The following is a 23,256-nucleotide window of genomic DNA, read 5'->3' as shown; positions in this document are numbered from 1 at the left end:
TATTAACTCTATTATTGAGATAAGCCTACACCCATACATAAATATCAAACAACACCGTGAGCCAAATTTTAGTTATTTATTTAAAGAAGCAAATGACATTCTCTTTACACAATAAAAATACAATATAGAGATTACATTTAATACAGAGGTAACTTGTATGAACAGAAGATAAACCCCACCAAAGGTAAAGCACATAAATAGTGTCTTTAATGAAACATGCCAAAGTAGTAACACAATAATACATAAAGCTTTTACGTCACATAATGCTTAATTCACCACTTTTGCAAAATTGAGACATTTGTGTGGGTTTTGTTATAACACCACCCAGAGAATGCAGTGTATTTTTTTGAAAATCCACAGTGCCCCCCCCCCATTGATCTTTGCCCTTTGATCCACAACATTAATGAATGTTAGAACTGCTTAATAGTTCAAGCTGAGCCCCTCAAGCTCCAGGCTTTTTTTTTAGTGTAATGAGGCACATTAACACACACCTGAACCACACATTTATTCAGCACAGACAAGCCCCGTAACACAACATGAATAGAAGGAGGGACATGCAAACATAAAGCGACGAGGCCCGTACAACGCTAACGATGAAGAAACTATCCCAGGGAAGGACCAGAAGACTGATCTCCAGAGGGATTGAGACAGGGCACATAATGAGAGCCCGGGCTTGCAGGGGCAGGTGCTGAATTAAGACCAGTGGGGGAGGGCATAATCCACTGCTGTGTGCCCCTCTCTGGTGAAAAGACCTGTCTGTTCCACTCCAAGTGTGAATAGAAACAGTGGAGATGATCGAGGCAGGAGGCGGTCAAACAAGAGAATCACGACAGAAAGATAAAGTTGGCATTTTAGTGAAGAGCATAAACTCTCACAGTTCGTAATCGCTTTACGGTAGTCTTAAATGAAACTGATGCCAGCCATCTCCCAACTATTGTGTGCGGCGCTTCCTCATTATAAATATTCTGCACACAAAAACAGCACTTTTTGTCAGTCTGGGTAGTTTCACACTGAAAACAGAAGCAGGTACAACAATGCCCAAAACCCATCATTAATTTCCATGCTCAAAATTGTAGGTTTGGGCACCAAAGCCAAGCCAATGGCAACACGGAGGAGGATAACATTCCATCCTGAAAATTCAATGACAAACTGTTGTAAAGTCCACAAGATGTGAGCTACACTGCCAGCAGTATCAGCAGAGCCTGAGAAAATAAGCTTATGGCTTAACGCAAGGGCTTTCTCCCCTCCTTAATTTCTGCAGGGGTGGGGCACTGGAGTGTCTACATAATGTTTAATATTTTATTTTATCCTTAATGGAATGTTGTAGATAGGATGGAGGCCAGTCTCCAAAATTTCCAATTTGTGACACACTGCATGCTCCTGCAGTCTGGGAATTAACTGCTCAGCCTTTCTTTGGTGTCAGGTCTAAAAAGTTGAGGATAAAGCACAATGCATTGGAATAGCCGAAAATACACACACACACACACACACACACACACACACACACACATACATAGATATATATATACACATACACACACACATATATATAAACAATCACATACAGCTGAGCATCTCCTGTAATAAAGTGGGCAAGAAAAAAAAAAAAAACTAATGGAAAACTTCTGAATGCCATCAAATCATGTCCAAAACAAAATCACAAGCTTTTTTTTTTTTTAGACTAAATGTAGCCTCAATATTTTGCATAAAAGACACCAAAAACCTAAGTCAACCTATAACATGAAGATTTGGGGAAAGCAAACTGATGTCCAGGAATAGTGTCACACAAACCAAGCCATCCATGAGCCAACAGTGATTCCACCACCAGATGGGAGTAGAGGATAGCCTCAAACAGCAACACAAGTCAGCCAGTCCTCCATGTTGGCTTGAAGGACTCCATGATGATGACGACTGTACTACAGCTCTAAGGCACAGAGGTACTTTACAAACACAGCCGTGTCTGTTTGTGGAGTACAAATACCAACAATACATAAAAACGAAAATGGTATCTCATACTTAAACTCAAGAATAAGAGGGGAAAAAGTTACACGTTAGTGTTCATGTAAACTTTCTGGCAGGTGTTATTCTTTTTTGAGGATTTCTTCTTCAGCCCCAGCGACAAGTATGGTGTGCAAAGTGCAGAGGTGCATAAAAAAAAAAAAAAAAAAAAAAAATCAATGGAATGGGGAATCAGAGAATATTAACTGCACCAAAACATTGCACCAACATTTTTCTTACTGAAAGTCCAATCTTAATCTAAATAGAAAATACCTTGCTATCTTTGAATAACTTCTACATTAATGTTTAGATCCCTGTATTGAGAAGATTTTCCTTTGATCACAATAATATTTAAAAAGCCAGCTATTGATTGTTGAGGATAAGGCTCCATCATCCCTTCCATCCTCTCCACGCCATCAGTCCACTTTATCCATTTTCAGTACTGCAAAGGTACGATCACTTCAACATAGTTGTTGGGGAAGTATCCAGATCTGCCATGAAGCATTCCCTCATACCAATTCTCGTCAATTTGACTGACCAAGGTGATTATTTCACCCTCGCTGAAGCCCAGCTCGCCATCGTTCTCTGGCTCAAAGTCATACAGGGCTTTACAGCACGGCTCTCCTGGAGAAAGATTCACACAAAACCACAATCAGATGGAGAGAGAGAAGGAACAAATTCAGCCATCATGGGAACAGGGTGTTAATACTGAGATGGAATTGTCCCTGAAAGGTTAGTACAGTCCTGGCCATTATAACTGCACAACATGAACTTTAACTACAGAACATAAAATATATTCAGAAACAAATGCAAATGAACCAGTTATGCATATGTAAAATCAGAATACCAAATGTCCAAATTTAGTGAACAACAATGAAACATTTTCATAAAGAGAATAAAATATACATGGCCATTAAGAATGTACAGTAAATCACTTTTAGATCCAATTTCTTTTGATAGAAATGTTCATCTGTTATTTGACCTAAGAGTTGATGTGTTTTAAGCTAAGTGCCATGTCACACCTTGACGATTTAGTCAGCCCATGCTGACATACAAAAAATATGCCAAATCCGCTGGATACGTTGGATAATTTATGCAACTGTCACACCACTCACAATTCAGCCAGAGTATGCCGACGTACAAAAAATATGCCAAATAAAATTAAGTTATGCAGCTGTCACACCTTTGACGATTTAACCAAAATCAGGACGCTTTATGTGGATAATGTTTTCGTCAGGCTGTGATGATGAATCTGACTGAAACAAACAGGCAAGATTAAGACTATATTTACTCCATGTGTGAATGGTTTCAATATTTGTAACAGTCTGAATTGTTTGGATAACAACTGCAGCCTTCAGCAAATCAATGGACGTATTTCAACTTATGAATAACTTACAAGAAATGTGTCAACAATCGCATAACTTACCTACAACTTATGTCCCGCATATGCGGAACGTATGAGTCATACGCTGGCATCTGTCAAAAATATTGTGCATGCTCAAAATTTTTGGTGTAATCGCCGTATATCAGTGTGCTTCAAAATGCTAACTTATTAGATGTACGCCAGTGTATGCCAGCATTTTTAATACAGTCGGCATACGCTCAATAACGCTGGACATTTTACAAAATATTATGATTATATGAAATTGGTTAATTTGCATTTTTTGCTGAATATGTTTTAAATTTGTTATTTATAATACAGGCGTGCCAATAATTATGGCCAGGACAGTATAATGATGTTGCCAGTTCATGTTCCAGTAAGGCTGCTGAAGCACTTTGGAACATGGGAGAAATTAGGAGTTACTCAACCTGTAGAAGGTTAAAATTGGTTATTGGTGTAGTTCTAAAGACACACAATCCTTCTGAAGCTCAAGATCAATGTTATATGACCACAGTCAGATTTTGGGGCTTGGAATTGCACGTTTAGCTTGTATTTTCTGAACACTGGTAAACAAGAAAATAAAACGCAGCACCTCTACACTTTAATAACAGCGTGACATCAACAATGCAGTTTGACATCTTGAGGCTCAGAAGCATATCATTCAATACACAGGCAGGGATGGGAATTGAGTAAAGTTTGATTAAGATTAATCTCATTATCAATTCTGATTACTGGTCCTGTTCCTTAAAGATTCATCATTTTTCTGTGTGGAAAAATGTAGATCTACAGATGCAGAGTTTGGCATCATGATGTCATGTCTGCATGAGTTTTTGAAAAGCCAAACTCAGAAAAACATGGTGGCATTGATAAAAACAAATCAATAACGTCTGATGCATGCAATACCATTGGACTGAAAAATCTGCAACTAGTTCTCGATTCCCATCCTTACACAAAGGCTGACAGTGAAAAACATACAATTCAGCAAACTGGAACAGTGGCTAAGACACAGAGTATTAAAATGATGTCATTTTGCTAATAGCATGGATTAAAATAGCACAGCCACTATAAAAATGGAAAGATGGGGAGGATTTTGCTGACCAGTATGCCTCAACAGCAGTGATCAAACAGTCTGGCAGTTTCATTTCACTGCTCATTGTGGTGACCCAAATACTGAAGACAATGGACCCAACAAAACACCTTTCTGCCATGTTAGTGCAACATGTTCCCATCACATAGTGAGCATGTCTCTTCCACACAAATGTGCAAATGAATGAGTACAATTAGTGCCTCGAATTCTAACAGACTAACTTTATCTGTCTCACTCACGCGGTTTGCTCTTGAATGACGACCTTTTGAAGGACGGACCTGGATATTTTACTGGTGCTGGTTAATTTAACAAAAGGAAAGATACATCAGTCCTAAAAATGAGTCTGATTTACATGACATCTTGAGAGTCAATCCTGCATTCAAATGCTTTGAGTGCACTTAATGCAGCTCTTGCACAAAATACAGAAAAATGTTTACCAGGACTGGAAACTGGAGAACTTATTGGAGCTGGCGAGGGTCCCCCATTAGCATTAACTGGCTCTCCAAAGTCGAAGGCTGGTCGAGGTTTGGGTGTATATTCACGCTTGGGGCGAGCTTGGGCTTCACTCACCCTGTAAACAGTTATAACAAAAACATCTGTCTGAGGCCACAGGTAACAAATTATGAATTATAAAAGTACATTATTGTCAATACCATAAAATTGCTACAAAAATACCCTTTTAGGCAGGGGGTTAGCATGATTCATTTCCCACATGCAATGAGAGAATCGTCACATCACAATTAAGTTTTGTCACAGAACAAAAGTAAATCATTTTGAGCTGTTCATTAAAATAAAAAGTTTAAAAGTTGAGACAGTTACTGTTCTCTTCAGAACCTTGTAACATTACGTTTTTGAAGAAATAAATTTAAAGTTTTTCCTGACAATTCTGAACAGCAGGTGCTCACAAAGTTTATCAATAGGCCTTGTACTGACATTTATCCCCATTTTTAAATTCATGATGGAGTGTCACAGGTTAATTACAAGTAATGGCTACACCTATCACTGTTAACTGTACAATAAGGTCATCAGAGCCCTTTTTTGCTAGTTGTGAAGAGAACTGACATGATTTTTTTAATGAAGTCTACATCTATTCAAGTTTCCTTGGTGTCCAATGTTAAATGAAAGAACTTAGCGATATATTTTAATAAGATTGTAATATTCACATTCCATACTTTATCATCTTTCAGTTGGTCAAAAACTATCTCAAGGAGGCAATCCTATGTGCACAACCCAAGTGTGCCATTTACAGATCTGGAAGCCTAGACTGGAGTTAAGAAACCTGAATATAAACTTGCACAAACAAAGTAAAACAATTAGCTTTACAACACACACTTAAACACATCATGCAAGTGTGTTTATTGTCTGTATAATTCAATAATTTATATTGCACTAAATCACAACTTAAGTTGCCCCAAGACGCTTTCCAAAATTAAGGTCTAACCTTACCCATATAAGCACAGTGGCAACGGTGATACGGTGATGTGCTCGTATTTACAGGCGTATCCTATGCTCTGGTTAAACAAACTTGTTTACAAACTGATGTTTCAACGGTCCGGTCACGGATGAGCTAGCTAGAACAACCTCAAAGGGCCAAAATTCAATTGCATAAGATGAGAAGGCATACCTGCTTTACTGTACAACATATCTGACCCACGGTGAATTGAGTTTGACACAAAACACAATGAAATTTATTTAGGGGATATATGAGGGGTTAAAATACAATTAAATATTTCCAGGTGACAGAAGAGGGCGAGCCTGAGCGGATTTGAACCAAGCTCCCACCAGGAAAAGAAAGAAGAAGAAGAAAAAAAAAAGAATAAAAAGAAAGCACTCAGCAAAAATGCAGAAAATGAAAGTACTCAAGGTCTTGTTAACAATAGGTTTTACAGATACATACTTTCAGACCTGTGAAGATCACCACATAATCCCTCATTATGAACGAGACAATATGAGCTCACATACAAAATGCATGGAATGGTCCACAGACAGCCACAGTGCTGACCTTCCTCTGAGTCTGTCAGAAAGCTCCTCCAGGATCTGTGAGGCCTGCCTGTGGTACTGCAGCAATGACTCCACAAAAGAAGACAGCTGACTCACCTGCTCCACCTACGTACACCCAAATACACACAAGAGCTTTTTTAAAATGAAAGCAAACACTTAAGACCAGTCATGCTCCTTCAGTAATCTGGTTTTACTGTGTTTGCTGCCCTCTGCCACCCTTTTTCCATTCATCATAATTCCACTGTTGTCACAACAAACTTGTCACACTAAAACCTTTCCAATAATTCAGTAGCATGGGTATGAAATGCTAATTGCCACACCAAACAGGTTTGACAAGTTATTAGTCAACCATCACAGACGAGATTTTTGAGATTCTGAGAACAACTTCTCAAGATAAAATGTTAACGTTTTCAGAGTTTCTCTTCAAATACCTGCTGATGGGTTGAGCATGCAATAGAATCATAGCTTTCATAGAATCATAGCTTTCATATACAGGCATGAGAAAGATGACATTTAAAAGTAGAAATTCAACAAAAGTTAGTTCAAGTATGCATGGATTTAAAACAAACCATGCAAATCACTTTTAAAGTCAGTTTGTGTGTGTGTTTTTTTAAATACATGTCATGGATTCTGCAGAAGAAGATAAATATAGTTTGTTCCACTGGCTACTCACATCTGTTTCCAGTAGGTTGTGCATAGAGCTCTCAGCCAGTTCTTTGGACTCATGAAATTTCTCCAGGGCCTGCCTGATCTCTTCATCCTGGATTTTACCTTGACGTCTCTTTTTATAATCATAATCCAGACGGCGACCTTCCAGCTTCTTGAGGTGGTACTAATACAGAAAAACAGTTTGGATTCAAAATATTACAAAAAACATTATTATATGACCAAAGTATTTATCAAAATTTAAGAACTTCACTTTGTGGGATTCAAACATTTACGTCATTTAACTGTAATGATTTCTTTAAACAAGTTGAGGTAACACAATCATCAGCCCAACTTACACATACAGAAGCACTCTGCTGTTTTAATTCTACCTGAATGTCTTTGACGTCTTTCTCCACAACCGCCTGCAATGGGTCAATAACGTTTTGCTTGACATCAATATCTAGAGAGTCCTTGATCTCAGCCATCCTCTTCATTGACTCGCCTACATCTACTAGAGCACCACCTGCCGTATACACATGAAACATACATGCCAGTATTAGGAAACTTGGGTCTTACAGTGCATCTAAAGCTTTCACAGCGCTTCACTTTTTCTACATTTTGTTAAGTTACAGCCTTATTCCAAAATGGATGAAATTCATTTTTTCCCCACAAACTTCTACACACAATACCTCATAATGACAATGTGAAAAATGTGTGTATACAACCCCACTTCCAATGAAGTTGGGATGTTGTGAAAAATGTAAATAAAAACAGAATACAATGATTAGCAACATTTAAATGCAACCAGTTTGAAGGGAAAAAACGAATTTACTCCATTTTGGAATAAGGCTGTAACATAAAATATGGAAAAAATGAAGTGCTGTGAATACTTTCCAGTTGCACTATAATACAGCAGAAGTAAAATCATTGGCTCTATGTATGATGGCAAAAACATGAAAGAAAAAAATATTCCACATAACTCCATAGCAGTCTATTCTGTAAAATATATAGCCCTGAACACATACTGCATTTTCTGAGTTATAAATTGCAGCTGTTAAAGAACAACTCATGAGGGGAGAGGGGGAGCATATGTGGTGCTACCACTTCATGCAGCAAGAAGCAAAATTAATTTAATCTGCACATTATTTATTTGTAACACAAACACCATGTTAAGGAGCACAAGCTAATTAATGTTACTGTACCGGGCACAAAACACATAGTGGTTGTTTTGCTTGCCGAACAGACAACCATGTGTGAGGCAAACAATGAAAAATAATTAAATTAAATATTTAAAAACTTGTCTCATTATTTATTCATTTATAACACAGTGTTGACCAGCAGATGCTAACAAGCTAATTAATGTGATTTTAACAAACAGAAAACATTAGTAAACTACTTCTTTTTGCCACTGAACAGGCAATCATACATGCATAAACATTTGCATTTTGTAAAACATAACAGACTTAGGGAAAATCACTTTAAAATAAGGATCTTTACTTGATGAAAGATGTACACCTCACCAACTTAAAAGTAATTAGGTGGACTTACTGGGGTTTGCATTTGAACTCTTTGTACACAGTCAAAGAGTGTGAATCAAATTACCTCATTTATTATACAGGAGCAGCTTGTCACATGTACACAGACTGTGCCATCATGTTGCCGTAGATGATAGTATTTTTTTTTCATGTACAAGGTGCACCAGAGTGCAAGTTGAAGGATCTCCCAAACTTGGGGAGGGGAAAAAAGAAACAAACAAACAAACTAACAAACAAACAAACCGTGATTTATAATACAATAATATTGTACTCGTTTAAAGTAGTTTTCAATGCAAGCTTGTTTTTTTCTTCTTTTTTTTTTGCACTTCAGACCCTTTTTCCATCAAGCTTTTGCTTTGGCGTATTTGTCTGACTCACTTCTATGCTGAAACACTTGAGTGTTTCCACTAAGCTTAAGCGTATGCTTCGAAGTCAGAACCTGTGTCGCTGACTGAACAGTCCCCCCTCAAAATCCGTCCACACTGCCTTCACTGTGCATGCATCATTAGCCGCAGTTCGATGATCACCTTGTTTCAGCTTAAAACTGCACTTCAGTCTTCATCTATCTCAGCGATATTTGAAGCTTTTGTACAACAATCATTTCCACATAAATTCAGCATTATTTCATCATAAAAGACGGAGGAAGCGATCAGAGCACCACAGCTACATAAGCTGCTAGCTGATGCATTCACTGCGTGTTGGTCATTTCAAAGCATCACAGAGTATCGCCTCGTTTCTGCTTAAAACGACCTTGTTTCTACTTAAAACTGACTTTAGAATGATTTTAGAGGTTTTACCTTGTCATCTGATGGTTAATAATCCCATTAATCCATCTGACTGCTTTGGGTGAAGAGACTCAGTCTCAGACAAGCGGCTGAGCTCAGAAATGATGCATGGGCAGCAGAGGCAGGGAGGACCCTTTTTTAGGGGTGGACCGTTCGGTGTGCTACAGCAGATGCAACTGACGCATCTGCAGGGAATTATAATCTTGATGGATGCCTTTTCTGTGCTGTGACGCCATCCATGTCACATAGAAAGCAAAAGTCTATGGGCCTGTTCATCAAGAGTATAGCAGTAGTAAGCTATTCCTGTGCTCAGCATGTGGCAGAACGTTTGTTTATCCTGCAGAAAAATAAGCAATACATTAAACACAGGAAAGCTAATTCAAGCTACACAGAAACGAGCAATGCTGTACGATAAAACCGAACGGGACCACATCGACTGTGATGTTCATCCTCCACCTCTTCTATCTCAAATTCCCCTTTTGTCAGCCATGCTGCACCCAAGAGTTGATCAAGCAATTTTAGTTCGTTATGTGAAATTTCAGGCTCAAAAACCGAGAAAGCATAATCTTGGTGTCAACATTTAAATGCAAAATGAAATACCGACATTAATGCTGATGCTGTCGCCAAAGCTTGGTGGAAATGGGGTCTTCATCTTTTAAAATATACACAACTAGTCTGTTTCAATTATTTCACCTTTTAATGATTTACTAAACATATATGATTACATCCCTCTTCCAAGATACAGCCCATCTTCTCACCAGCTGTTCTTACCAAAGTTTGTGTTTTCACCCATTTCCCGTCCATACTTAGTCATGCATTCCCCCAGGAGGCCTTCAGGCTGGGGGTAGCCAGGACTATTCACCTGCCCACGGATTTTGGACACAGTATTGAGCATGGACAATTTAGCTCTCGTTGTTGGGTTCGGCTGGAGGTACTCTGAGGTCTTAGAAATGACTTCCACCACTGCTTTACTGGTGACATCTGCTCTCTGTGGAAAAACAGCAAGAGAGAGAAATTAACCACTAGCCAGACACGCAAACGTGGGTGTCTCTCTACAGGTGCAATACAACTTAAAACATGTTGCATTACATGAACTATGGATGTGCTTAAAATGTCTAATTTTACCCTCTCCAGGTCTCTGAAGTCCTCATCAAATTTGGTTCCTTCAGAAGCACCAACTTTTTCACTCACCAACTACATATGAAGACAGAATAATCCAGCATTTACAATTATGACACATTATGTCATAAAGATTTTCTGTGCTTTCGACATAATTATGACATCAATTTGGTTAAATTGCAAATTGACAAAATCATAGTTTTTCATTATTTATATTGATACTGCAGAGTTTTAAGCTTTCTGTCAGTTTTTGCTTAAAAATCTACAGAGGTTGGAGGCAAGACTAAACTAAACACTGGGTCTCCACTCATGTGCAGGAACAACCAAAAGCATGCAGGTTTTCATGGCAGCCAAAGACTCCACTGGCTGATTTCAGTGACTAACATCACTGAGTAGAGGTGAAACGTTCATCAGTAAAAACCAGCTGATAAGACTTCAGCTGCTGTGAAGGCCCAATGGCTGCTGGGACAGGCTCCAGCCTCCCATGACCTTTAACTGGAATAAGCAGGTATAGACAATGAATGATGTCAACATATATTGTGACAGAGTGATGCAAAGTGTTGTTTACGTTCCAAATTTTGTTTTCCAAAACCTGGTCAAAAAACTATTCTGTTCCAAGCGGTGTCCACTTTTTCAGAAGTGGATAAACCTCTAAAGGTCTGCCTGAGTAAATGGGTACTGTGTGGACTTGACATTCCTCACACTACAGAAAGCCTTGGTTCCACTGGCATTCCACAGTGGGTTCTCCATTTCCATAAGGTCAGCATGTTCACTGCAGTTCCTGACAGGCACACCCATGCATAGCTCTAACAAAAACTACAACTTATTCTTAATGCATGTCCTCACATTCTGCTCTTCTCACAAAGAGCAATAAAGTCCAGTTTGGCAGATTAAACAAGTCGTTACCTCTGTCAAAGATGTCATAATTACATTAGTCACTATTGGCTGGTTGGAGGGTTAATGATTTTGTTGTTGTCAGGATCGCTCATACATTTATGGATTAATTTTCATGAAAGTTGAGGAGGATGATTGACGCACAGGCCATGAAAGAACACATACGATTTTTGTGCAGGTTTCACTTTTTTCAATTTTGCAAGACAGGCATTTTATGTTATTGTCTCATGAAACAATGCATGGAGCCTAAAATGTATATATTTTAAAAAATTCTAACAACAATCCTACACATGTACAATTTTAATGTCTATAAAAAAAACAGTGAAAATTAAAGCCAGGAACTATGGGCAGTTAACAGTCTTTACTGACTGAAAGGTTGCAATATTGTTTGGAATATTGCAACAAGCCCTTCAGCTGGTTTGTCGCACTTTACACACATTGTACTGTACAAGTTCCTCTCTAGGTGCTGTGCATTTTCACTTTGTTCAATTTGATGCAGCTGTTATCATTACAAAGGACATTAAACTTTGATCAGATGTAACAATCATCTGCTAGACCTGAAATACTGTATTTTCTGTTGTGTGTTTTTTGTTTGTTTTTTTTTACTAGTTTGAGAGGTCCTGCAAATTATCCTCAGGAAAATACAATAATTAGTCAATCAGTTGCAGAAAAAAAATGAGTCAACTGCTGTGATGGCATTTGCTGACACACACACAAAAAGAGTTTGACTATAGGCTAAGTCCTAAGTCACTGTAAACTGGTCACTGTGGACTATATCATTTGAAGTAGACAAAAGGAGTTTTTTAAATACATATTTTTGTGAAATAATATTAATGCTTTATATATATATATATATATATATATATATATATATATATACACACACATACATATACATACACACACACACAAGGTCTGTTAGAAAAGTATCCGACCTTTCAAAAACCTGGTGGATTTGAATCACGTGTGCTTGCATGAGCCAACCTTGAACCTTCGTGCGCATGCGTGATTTTTTTCCACGCCTGTCGGTTGCGTCATTTGCTTGTAAGCAGCCTTTGTGTGAGGATGGGTGGAGTCGCTCGTCGTTTTTTCTTTGCAAGGAATTGGCGGAACTACCGGAGCAGCGCGACTGCATCAAATTTTGCCAGAAACTGGGCGACAGCCAGGTGGAAACCATTCGGATTATTCAGACGGTTTTCGGCGACGATGCTATGGGCATCACACAGATTAAGGAATGGTACAACCGGTTTAAAGACTGACGCACAACGGTGGAGAGCGCGCTGCGCTCCAGTCGGCCATCAACATGCTGAAATGACCAGATCATTTCCAAAGTGAACACTGTGATGTGGGACCGTCGTGTGACTATCCGAGAAATTGCGGAAGAGGTGGACATCAGCACTTTTGCTGCGCCATCACCTTCGTGCAAATGAATTTCACTGCAACTGTTTTCATGGCAAAATCTTCAGTCACAGTGGAATGTGCCAAAAGTCATTTCCTTTGGCTTCTCAACCAAGTAATATTTTAGTCATTATTAAATATATAAATGTTTATATACATGTGCCATAAACAAGACAGCACCCCCACACCCCATCCTCATTTTGAGCCAGGAAAAACCCTGAGGGGTTTATTTTGTCACTTCTTCCACTGAGAAAACAAATAATAATAAAAAAAAAACAAACAAAAAAAACCCTGGATTATAAACTCATCTGGGAACATAAGCAGGATTCCATGAGCTGTACTTACAGACACACCCACTGAATAAGGAGCCGTCTGTCCTGTCACTGGTATATGATACAGGGCTCTCCCTAAGTAATGGAATAACGGCATAGTGCTATCATGCACATTTTCAAATTTAGGGTGTTCCCTCTCAGTTTTCTCTGGTAATTTTGCTTAAATTCATTGAAATTTGTCCATTTGCATCCGCGTTGCATCATTTTCCTCAACGGCCATTATTTTCCTGTAAAATCTCATAAAGTGGCATCATAGCATCATAGACCCATTTCTCTAACCTCAGCCCCAACCGTAACAAGAACAAAAAAAGTTTTTTTTTTTTTTTTAATAATGAATTTTTCTCATTGAGCACAACGCAGTCTCTCGCTCATCACAGATGATAGCAGAATGCTGAAGAGACAGAGAATGGCTGTGATAAATGCTGATGTTAGCAAAGGGACCTCTGTGACACTTTCAGCTTTTAAAATAATTTTTTTCCCTTCTTCTTAAGGGTAGGTTGAGAAACGCACCCAGAGCAGACAACCACCGAGGGCAGTTTCCACAACAAGAAATTAGAGCATTTCTACATTGTCCTCTAAAACAAAGGCGTCTCATGTAGATAACAGCTTTTGGCAAGCTGTGATGATAAATCCGACTGAAAGGACGCAACAGGTCAGATGAAAGGGCTTCATTTTACTCAACGTGCCACTTTGTAAAATTCTAGCTTCTGCTGCTACACTGATTAGTTCCTTACACCAGTTATGCAAATGCTCCACAGGGTTCTCCCCAGAAATTTTTAGTATCACGCTGCTGTTGGTAACTATCATCGGAAGCGGCATGCAACGCTTCCACTCGGGGTCCTATCCGACCCCGTGTCCTGAAGTCCTAAGACAAAGTAAAATTTTTTTAGTACTGTTTCTGGTCTGATTCTGTGCTTAATTGTTGATTAGTGACATTAATTTAAACTGTTTGTATTCCACTGACACACTGTATAGATGTTACAAATGTGTAATAAACATATTTGAAAGGAAAAAAAAGAATGTACAGAAAGACAATTGAAAATGTGGGAGAAAACGTAAAAGTTTGAATTCCCAAGTCACAATATCATCAGGCTGGAAGCATTCACTTTAAAGTGTGAAATTCTCACATTGTCCTTGTGATTCAGATTTTGACACCCCTCTACAATTGTTAAAAAATAAAATAAATAACTTGGCAAGGGCCAAAGGCCCAAAGCCCCTGCCGAGGGGTCTGGGGCCTCAACCTCCAATCTGATAGATCCCACAGCAGACGGTGTCAATCGAGGCGGTTGTGCAAAGGCCTTGGCCTCCATGACGCTCTGCGCCGGTATGCCCACCTCCTGGGACGGACTGGAGGTCGCAGCACCCCGCACATCGGGATGTTTTTCTGGCTGCTCCTCCTCAGCTACATGGGCTGTGGTCACCGCCAAGAGGAAACAAAAAAATGCAGAGACTGTCCTCTCATCATCAGGCTTTGTGTAACGCTTGCATTTTGTCATTTTTTTGTATCATCTGGATGTAAATAGGATAAAATAAAGAGCTGAAGTTCTTTATGTGAAATTCATTCATTCATTCATCTTCTACTGCTTAGTCCAATTAAGGGTCGCTGGGGCTGGAGCCTATCCCAGCAGTCATAGAGCGCGAGGCGGGGTACACCGAGGACAGGACGCCAGTCTGTCGCAGGGCCACAAATAGACAAACACAGACACACCCACACACACACACCTACGGACAACTTTAAAGATTCCAATCCACCTAACCTGCATGTCTTTGGATGTGGGAGGAAACCGGAAAACCCGGAGAAAACCCACGCAAACATGGGGAGAACATGCAAACTCCACATAGAAAGGCCACGGGAATTGAACCCACGACCTTCTCGCTGTGAGGCACAGTGCTAACCACTAAGCCACCGTGCTGCCCCTCTTTATGTGAAATTTCCCCGCAAAATTGGGTTCGCGGCTTTGCGCACGGTCAGATTCCCACCAAGTCTCACGCTAAAACACGGCAAGATGATGCCACAGTATAGCAGACTATGGTGGCAGTATAATGGCACTGCGCTGTAATTCCATTATCTGGGGAGAACCCTGCTCCACGTAGTCTTCTTTGTTTTTTCTTGGGAGCATTACAGCTCCACATACACGCCTAGCATATATACTACAGCGTTTTCGGTAGATATTTCTTGAAATAGCCCTGTGTTTACACAACACTTTTTGAAAACGACAAAAAAATTGTATCCGTTTCCTCGTGGACAAGGCCTTAGTTTGTAATTTTAGATGAGATGTAAAGTTAAAGTTCCAGGAAATGGCTTCCACTGGTATTTGAAAATGGCAAAATGCTCCCCTAATGTGACCTCTAGCACCATCATGCCTAGGGCAGTCACAATTATTACAATATTTGCCAATCGCGATTATTTTTCATATTCGCGAATATTTTTCATAATCGCGATTACCGTGAATTACTTATTTTATCCACAAAGTTGCATAAAACGACTCAGAATCTGACGTCATCGTGTTGCAGCAGCCGCACGCAGCATCGCTGCCTCACTCACTCCGTTTCCCTCTCGTCTTGGTCGGATGGTTAGTGAGGCTTGGATAATAACACGGAGCGTGAGGAGGTTCTGGTTCCAAAGCCATGTACCACGGCACCGCTGTGGATGCATTTCGGTTTTAAGTAGGGCTGCCACGACTAGTCGACTAGTCACGACTACGTTGACGATTGAAATCGTTAACAACTAATTTAGTAGTTGACGAGTCATTTATTTTATTTAAGTCTTTGTTTTTCTTCTCAATTCATAGTTTTAGGCAGCCGTCCCGCCGTCATTTGGACGTTCGGCTGATTAAAACAGTGGCCGTCTTATTCAAAGCCATTTAAAATGGGTAGTTTACCGAAGGAGCTGTGTGTGTGTGTATGCGCGCGGAGAGTAAACTCGCTACAGAGTGCGAGGGAGAGAGCAGGTGAGGGAGTGAGATTCCTGAACGGAGGCACAAGACGTTACGCTCTGCTGTGAACCATCAGTGCACTTAAGACAGCGAGCGCGGAGCAAAGAGAGGATTTTAACCTGAGTGAACATGTTAAAAAAAACAAAAAAAAAAAACAAACAAACCTTGGAGCTGCCTTTACTCTCTGTACTTTCTCTACACGTGTGGTTCTGGTGCCACCGACCTGTTCACACCATGTGCGCGTCGTATACTGAATTTATGAGATCACGAGATGAAATATCCTTAAAAAATGAGAATATATAAATGAACTGAGCAAAATTTACACACACACGGGTTTTAAAAAACCCTGCTGTGGAGAAGCTGTGCAGAGGCACAGATCACAAAAAGCTGAACTTTAACAGCTGTTTATTTTCCAAAGGTATGTATTTGTTCAATCTTGAGCTTAATGTAGTGTTCAAGCACAAAACGTAACTGATGAGAAAAAAAGGACGACTTCATCACAGTAAAATGAACTGGAGTCAGAATAAAAATACAAGCTGCTGATTTGTTATTTTTCAAAGTTATTAAGCTGTAGCTATATGTTTTAATTATTTCAAAGTGAGTTGCCTCTTATTGTATTCTGATTTATTTATACAAACAAACAAACAAACAAAAAAAAACATGGGGAGTCTAATCAGCCTGCATTGTTTTAAGTTTATTCGCCCTACTGATGTATCCCATAATCCCCTGCGTGCCAGAGAGCCGCTGCAGTCAAACAACATATAGAGAATCAACACAATGACAGTTGTAAATGAATATTATACTACAAAAGTCATTTTTTTTATGCTTTTCGTCACGTTAATAAAGAGACTGCTGCATGATACCCTGAAAACTTGCTAAAACAATTATAACAAATAATCCGTGTCCGTTACGTTTAATCTGTGTGGAATTTAATAAACTCAAACCAAATTTCAGACATACCGGTATTATATATATTAGTCTGGAACAAAGAGGACAAACAGTGTTGTAAAGAACAATAACCAAGACGTTAAAGAGCAAACTTCACTTTCCCCCAGAACGACATGAACAGGAAGCGAGCGTAGCTCACAGCAGCTCCCATTGAAAATAACGGAGAGACAGCCTGTGATTCGCGCATGTTTACATAAAACAAACGCAACAACGTCTATAAACCCACAGAATATATTCACGAGAGTTTTAGGCACAATATAAAAATAGTTTTAAGTTGCGATGTTAATGGTGTTGTCTGTGTGCAGCGGTTAAAGTGCAGCGTGATCAGAGCATCTCAATGCAGTTCTCAATGTTACTGAGATCTCGCAGCGCGGCAACCTATCCAAGGTTTTGCGGGATTTGAAACGTCAATAGGGCGAATATCAGTTTATCTGCACATGCCCAGGTGTTTTTCCTTCTTTATAAGTGTTTGGTGTTTGCTCCACAAAGTTTTAAAACACAATATAAAATGTTCACACTGTTCTTTAAAGCAGTTCTGTAATTTCAGAAATGCAACAGAAACAACCACAAATCATAAAAGTTGGGACTATATGTAAAATAAAGATAAAAATAAAAATGTTGCACTATTCCCAGTTTCTCCACTCACAGAAGCCAAACGTTCTTCCAGAGTTGTGTAATCATACTACGATAGTAGAATATAAAGAAGGGAAAAAAGAAGAAAAATAGACAATATAATCGTCAATCGCAATTATTTGCCTGACAATCGTCTCCAGAAATTCCTAATCGTGACAGCCCTAATCATGCCCTACATTTCTGGGGAGAGCCCCGTTATATGTTGTTTGGCCAAAGCAAAGACATGCTTAATGTCAGGTCTCATCAAAACATAACCCGCTGGTGTCATATTCTGTTAGTTGTACTGTTAGCCGAGTCTAAGCAAACTGTTACAGTTCAGTCACAAGACAGACATACAATATGCTGCAGCATATCCCTCTCAGTGGAGAATTGATTTGTGTTGAGATGCCTGAGGAAAGTTAATTTGAGGAAGAAAAAGTTGTGCATCACAAAAGACAGCCAACTGTTAAACTACACGTGGACAAAATTGTTGGTACCTGTATATTTAATGTGCACATTTTAATATATGGCCAGAAATAAATGCAAACAAAGCAATTTTGTTTAATTGATTTTTTTTTAAATGTCCAAAATTATGTGGGTGTCTTGTTGGCTTCATGAAGCATTACAATACAACCCCAATTCCAATGAAGTTGGGATGTTGTGTAAAATGTAAATAAAAGCAGAATACAATGATTTGAAAATCCTCTTCAACTTATGTTCAATTGAATACACCACAAAGACAATATATTTAATGTTCAAAGTGATAAACCTTATTGATTTTGTGCAAATATTTGCTCATTTTGAAATGGATGCCTGCAACACGTTTCAAAAAAAGCTGGGACAGTGGTATGTTTATCACTGTGTTACATCACCTTTCCTTCTAACAACACTCAATAAGCGTTTGGGAACTGAGGACACTAATTACTGAAGCTTTGTAGGTGGAATTCTTTCCCATTCTTGCTTGATGTACGACTTCAGTTGTTCAACAGTCCGGGGTCTCTGTTGTCGTATTTTGCAGTTCATAATGCGCCACACATTTTCAATGGGCAACAGGTGTGGACTGCAAGCAGGCCAGTCTAGTACCCGCACTCTTTTACTATGAAGCCACGCTGTTGTAACACGTGCAGAATGTGGCTTGGCATTGTCTTGCAGAAATAAGCAGGGACGTCCACGAAAAAGACGTTGCTTGGATGGTAGCATGTGTTGCTCCAAAACCTGGATGTACCTTTCAGCATTGAAGGTGCCATCACAGATGTGTAAGTTGCCCATGCTATGGGCACTAACACACCCCCATACCATCACAGATGCTGGCTTTTGAACTTTGCGCTGGTAACAATCTGGATGGTCTTTTCCTCTTTTGTCCGGACGACACAATGTCCATGATTTCCAAAAACAATTTGAAATGTGGACTCAGACCACAGCACACTTTTCCACTTTGTGTCTGTCCATTTCAAATGAGCTCAGGCCCAGAGAAGGCAGCGCCGTTTCTGGATGTATGGCTTTCACTTTGCATGGTAGAGTTTTAACTTGCACTTGTAGAGACGAACTGTGTTAACTGACAATGTTTTCTTAAGTGTTCCTGAGCTCACGCGGTAAGATCCTTTACACAATGATGTCGGTTTTTTTATGCAGTGCCGCCTGAGGGATTGAAGGTCATGGGCATTCAATGCTGGTTTTCGGCCTTGCTGCTTACGTGTAAAAGGTTCTCCAGATTCTCTGAATTTTCTGATTATATTATGGACTGTAGATGATGGAATCCCTAAATTCCTTGCAACTGAATGCTGAGAAACATTGTTCTTAAACTGTTGGACTATTTTTTCATGTAGTTGTTCACAAAGTGGTGATCCTCGCCCCATCTTTGCTTGTGAACGGCTGAGATTTTTGGGGATACTCCTTTTATACCCAATCATGAGTGTCCTCAGTTCCCAAATGCTTATTGAGTGTTGTTAGAAGGAAAGGTGATGTAACACAGTGGTAAAAATACCACTGTCCCAGCTTTTTTGAAACGTGTTGCAGGCATCCATTTCAAAATTAGCAAATATTTGCACAAAAACAATGAAGTTTATCAGTTTGAACATTAAATATCTTGTCTTTGTAGTGTTTCAATTAAATACAGGTTGAAGAGGATTTGCAAATCATTGTATTCTGTTTTTATTTACATGTTACACAACATCCCAACTACATTGGAATTGGGGTTGTATATGTATATGCATTACTTTGTGAGTTATTGGCAAAATGTATCCCATATTTTGAATTTTAAAAAATCTAAATTAGGCATTCAGATCTTCAGCTCATTGAAGACAGCATGTCATCACAATTACATTACTTACCTAGCAATATCTTTAGGGGTGTGCAATACAACAATCACAATAATATCGCAAAATAACTTTTCCTCCATATAAACAGAAGACAGTTGATAGAACTAATGCCACCCGTGTGTTGAGGGACAACATACAGGGCTCTCCCTAAGCAATGGCACTGCGCCATCATGCAGATTTTCAAAATTGGGGTATTCCTTCCTTGTTTTCCCAGGTAATTATGTTTCTGCATTGTTATGAGTTTTGGAGCTTTCCCGATTGTAAGCGCCAGCGGTCAGTGAAATCCTCAGTCAGTTTCCCGTGCACGTGAACACAGTCTATGAAAAACTGAGCTGTGGAGTGCCACTTTTCCACAGAAGCCGGATTGATAATTTCATTGTGCAATACGTAGACGGAAAATGATCGAAACCGAATAAAGGCATTTCTTTGAATAGTTATATTCACTTAAAGTGTGCATCCTTTCACTTCAGGCAGTAGATTAACACAGCTCATTGTTTTTAAAAATACACAAACACCCTGCTTTGCTTTAAATATGCAGTAAATCTATTTCAGATAACTAGTGCGAACCCTATTTCTGTTAAAACGCTTGATTTCCCTTAGTTCTAGCTTCTGCTGCTACACTGATAAGCTCCTTATACTCGTTATGTGTGGGAGCATTACAGTGACATATACAGCCCTGGTGTATATACACAACAGCGGTTGCAGAACACCTTTTGAAAAAGACAAAGAAAAAGATTGCATCTGTTTCTTGTGGATAAGGCCTAAGTTTGTAATGTTAGATAAAGTAAAGCTGACGTTTCAGGAAAAGGCTTCCCATTGGTATTTGACAAAGGCAAAATGCTAGAGCTTCTCCCTGACAGAGGGGGGACCAGCAAATTCAGTGTTCTTTTATAAAACTTGAAACCTTGAGTGTTCAGAAATTAGATTTTTTTTTAATTTTGTGTTGCTAATTTATTTGAAGTTAACCAAGAAATTAAATATCTTTTGCTGTAAAACTTGAAAGGTTGTTATTGAACAGAATTTAGACTTTATTTTAATTTTGTTTAAGCTGTTATTTATTTGGAGTTGACCAAATAGGCTAATTTAGTTGTCCATTTTATGCTCTCCTGTAACACATCAGTCTTTTGAGCTAAGAGTTTACTGTATAATAGAGGTATGTTTATATAGTTGTATAATGTTCTACGGTGCATTTGCCATGTTTGATGTCTGTCAAAAAATGTAAAAAAATTCAGACCCAAAGGAACCTTATTCACATCTCAAAGTTGCCTTTCCAGAAATAGTGATTTGATTATATTTGTATCAACTGATATGAAAAAAATATCATGATAGGAATTTTTCCATATCACTCACCCCTAAGGTCACAACAGTTTAAAGCTAGCTGGAACAGCAACTCTTCCAATCACCTGTAACCATTTCATTCTGTCTCCTTTGTCTACCTTTGGATCAAGCAACCATTGCTGTTGCTGACAAATGACAACAGATTTTGGGCATGATTAAACAATGGACGTCCCACAAATCTGACTGAAGAAGTACTGAAGGTTTTGTGTTACAATTTGCGCTAACTGGTATGGCACATAGTGCATTCTGGGAGGGAAATTAGACTTCTTCTATGTCCAGGTATGGAAGCATGCATTGGTGTAAAGTGTCACTCTGTTGACCACATTACAGAAAATTCAGACCTTCAGTGAAATACAACTGCTTCTTCATTAACAGCAAACAACATTTACACAAACTTTATTAAAATTGTTTTTTAACGTTGTATAACCCAGACAGACAAACCAAGGATAACCAGGCTCGAGCCTGGTTCAGTGAAATATATGGTGAACTGCCAATGGATTCAAGTCCCGGTCATGCAACCTGTCTGTGCCCTTGAAGAAGATACTTCATCTGCATTGTCAAAGCCCCCCAAACTGTAAATGGTTGCCAGCCTTGGCTGGGGAAGTAAACTGTAATGGACTGGTGTCCCATCCAGGGAGACTCATAGACTCTCCTCTGCTTCATGCAAGGTTGGGTAGGATTACATGTATGTATGTACATACATTTGGATTACTTGTAATCTGATTACTTTTGGATTACATTTCAAAGGGTTCCTACCCAACCTTGGCTTCATGCTACAGAATTCATGCATAAACACCAGCATCAATGGGCCTCGTGGCCTATATAGGACTTACATGACAGAGGCAATGAAACGCTTGAAGTAGAAAATAAACATTAAAACAGCTGACAGTAAACAATAACCCAAGTCCCTATGTCATATTATGAAGGCTTAACATATTTGATATACTTAATAATCCACTTCTATAAAAGGTCTTGCTTTTATTACTTTATTTTTAAAAGTCTGGAAGTTACATGGTACAGTATTGGGTTAAATCAGAGATGGGCAACTGTATGCCACCAAGGGCTAATGTGTCATAAGTTCCAAACAGGAGTTTTAGATAATAGATTCCATAAATTCAAAGACTGATTATTTGTAATGAGAACCTGCTGTCAACCCTAGATGGTACAAAATTTGTACATTTCTGATCTAGAAGGACAGGGAGAGAGAGGAAAAAAAAAAGAAGATACAAAATGCTTATTGACGAGATGATGAACAATGGTGCTTTTGATCTTTGTAATTTCAAATAAGATATGAAAGTACTATGAACCACTTTAGACAAACTTCATTTAGACGACTGTGGAGGGAGTTTGTTATTGAATAATTTAGCTCACGTTAGCGTTATTTTCTAAACTCGAAACTTGTATATTAGAGGACGCGTACTAAATGGTTAAACGAAGAGCTTGACAATATAAAGCTAACTTGACTCATAAGCTAACGTCGACGCCAATAAGTCAAGTAGTACAGTTCACAAAAAGGCAGTTAACATTAACATCACCAGGACTTTATTTTATGAAAGCAATGATGAAACAACCCTTTTTTACTGCGTTATTTAAGTTTTGTTGAAGTGGCTAAGTTTAAGCTAGCATTGGCTCACATTAAAAGCAAAGTAATGATAATGTTAGCTAAAAAAAAAAAAAAAAACGGCTAGTCTTCACAAATGGGCATTTAGCGCTTTTTACCTGAGTTGCTTTGCAAAATTGTTTCTTAAATCCCGCCACGGACATCTTGCACCGTCGACGTTTGGTCCTTTATGGACAATAAATATTGTTGAAAAGCTGCGCTGGAAGCTAACAACAAAAACGCCAGCGTGTCTTCAAACTTTGCACCGGGGATGTGGAACTTCACAACCACTCCGACCTCGGCTCAGTGAGGGAGGCTCCTCTGTG

At 39.0% G+C, this 23,256-nt stretch overlaps 1 protein-coding gene across 4 annotated transcripts; it reads right to left on the bottom strand.

The window, feature by feature from the left end:
- Positions 1 to 64: 64 nt before the first annotated feature.
- LOC117522338 (endophilin-A2-like) lies at positions 65 to 23,256 on the bottom strand. Of its 4 annotated transcripts, none has more exons than XM_034183733.1 (9): positions 23,050 to 23,256; positions 10,561 to 10,629; positions 10,207 to 10,423; positions 7,505 to 7,638; positions 7,141 to 7,299; positions 6,469 to 6,572; positions 4,904 to 5,037; positions 4,706 to 4,762; positions 65 to 2,619 (listed from the first exon to the last, which is right to left on the bottom strand). In XM_034183733.1, exons 1-9 carry the CDS (start codon positions 23,092 to 23,094, stop codon positions 2,435 to 2,437), a joined length of 1,104 nt encoding a protein of 367 aa, XP_034039624.1. In that variant the 5' UTR covers positions 23,095 to 23,256; the 3' UTR covers positions 65 to 2,434. The 4 variants fall into 4 exon arrangements, with proteins under 4 accessions (XP_034039624.1, XP_034039623.1, XP_034039626.1 ...); XM_034183732.1 differs by having other exon boundaries at positions 65 to 2,622; positions 23,050 to 23,255; XM_034183735.1 differs by lacking the exon at positions 4,706 to 4,762 and having other exon boundaries at positions 23,050 to 23,255.

The sequence above is a fragment of the Thalassophryne amazonica genome, chromosome 12 (assembly GCF_902500255.1).
Source record: "Thalassophryne amazonica chromosome 12, fThaAma1.1, whole genome shotgun sequence".
Classification (NCBI taxonomy): domain Eukaryota; kingdom Metazoa; phylum Chordata; class Actinopteri; order Batrachoidiformes; family Batrachoididae; genus Thalassophryne; species Thalassophryne amazonica.
This window is presented reverse-complemented; position numbering and strand designations above follow the sequence as displayed.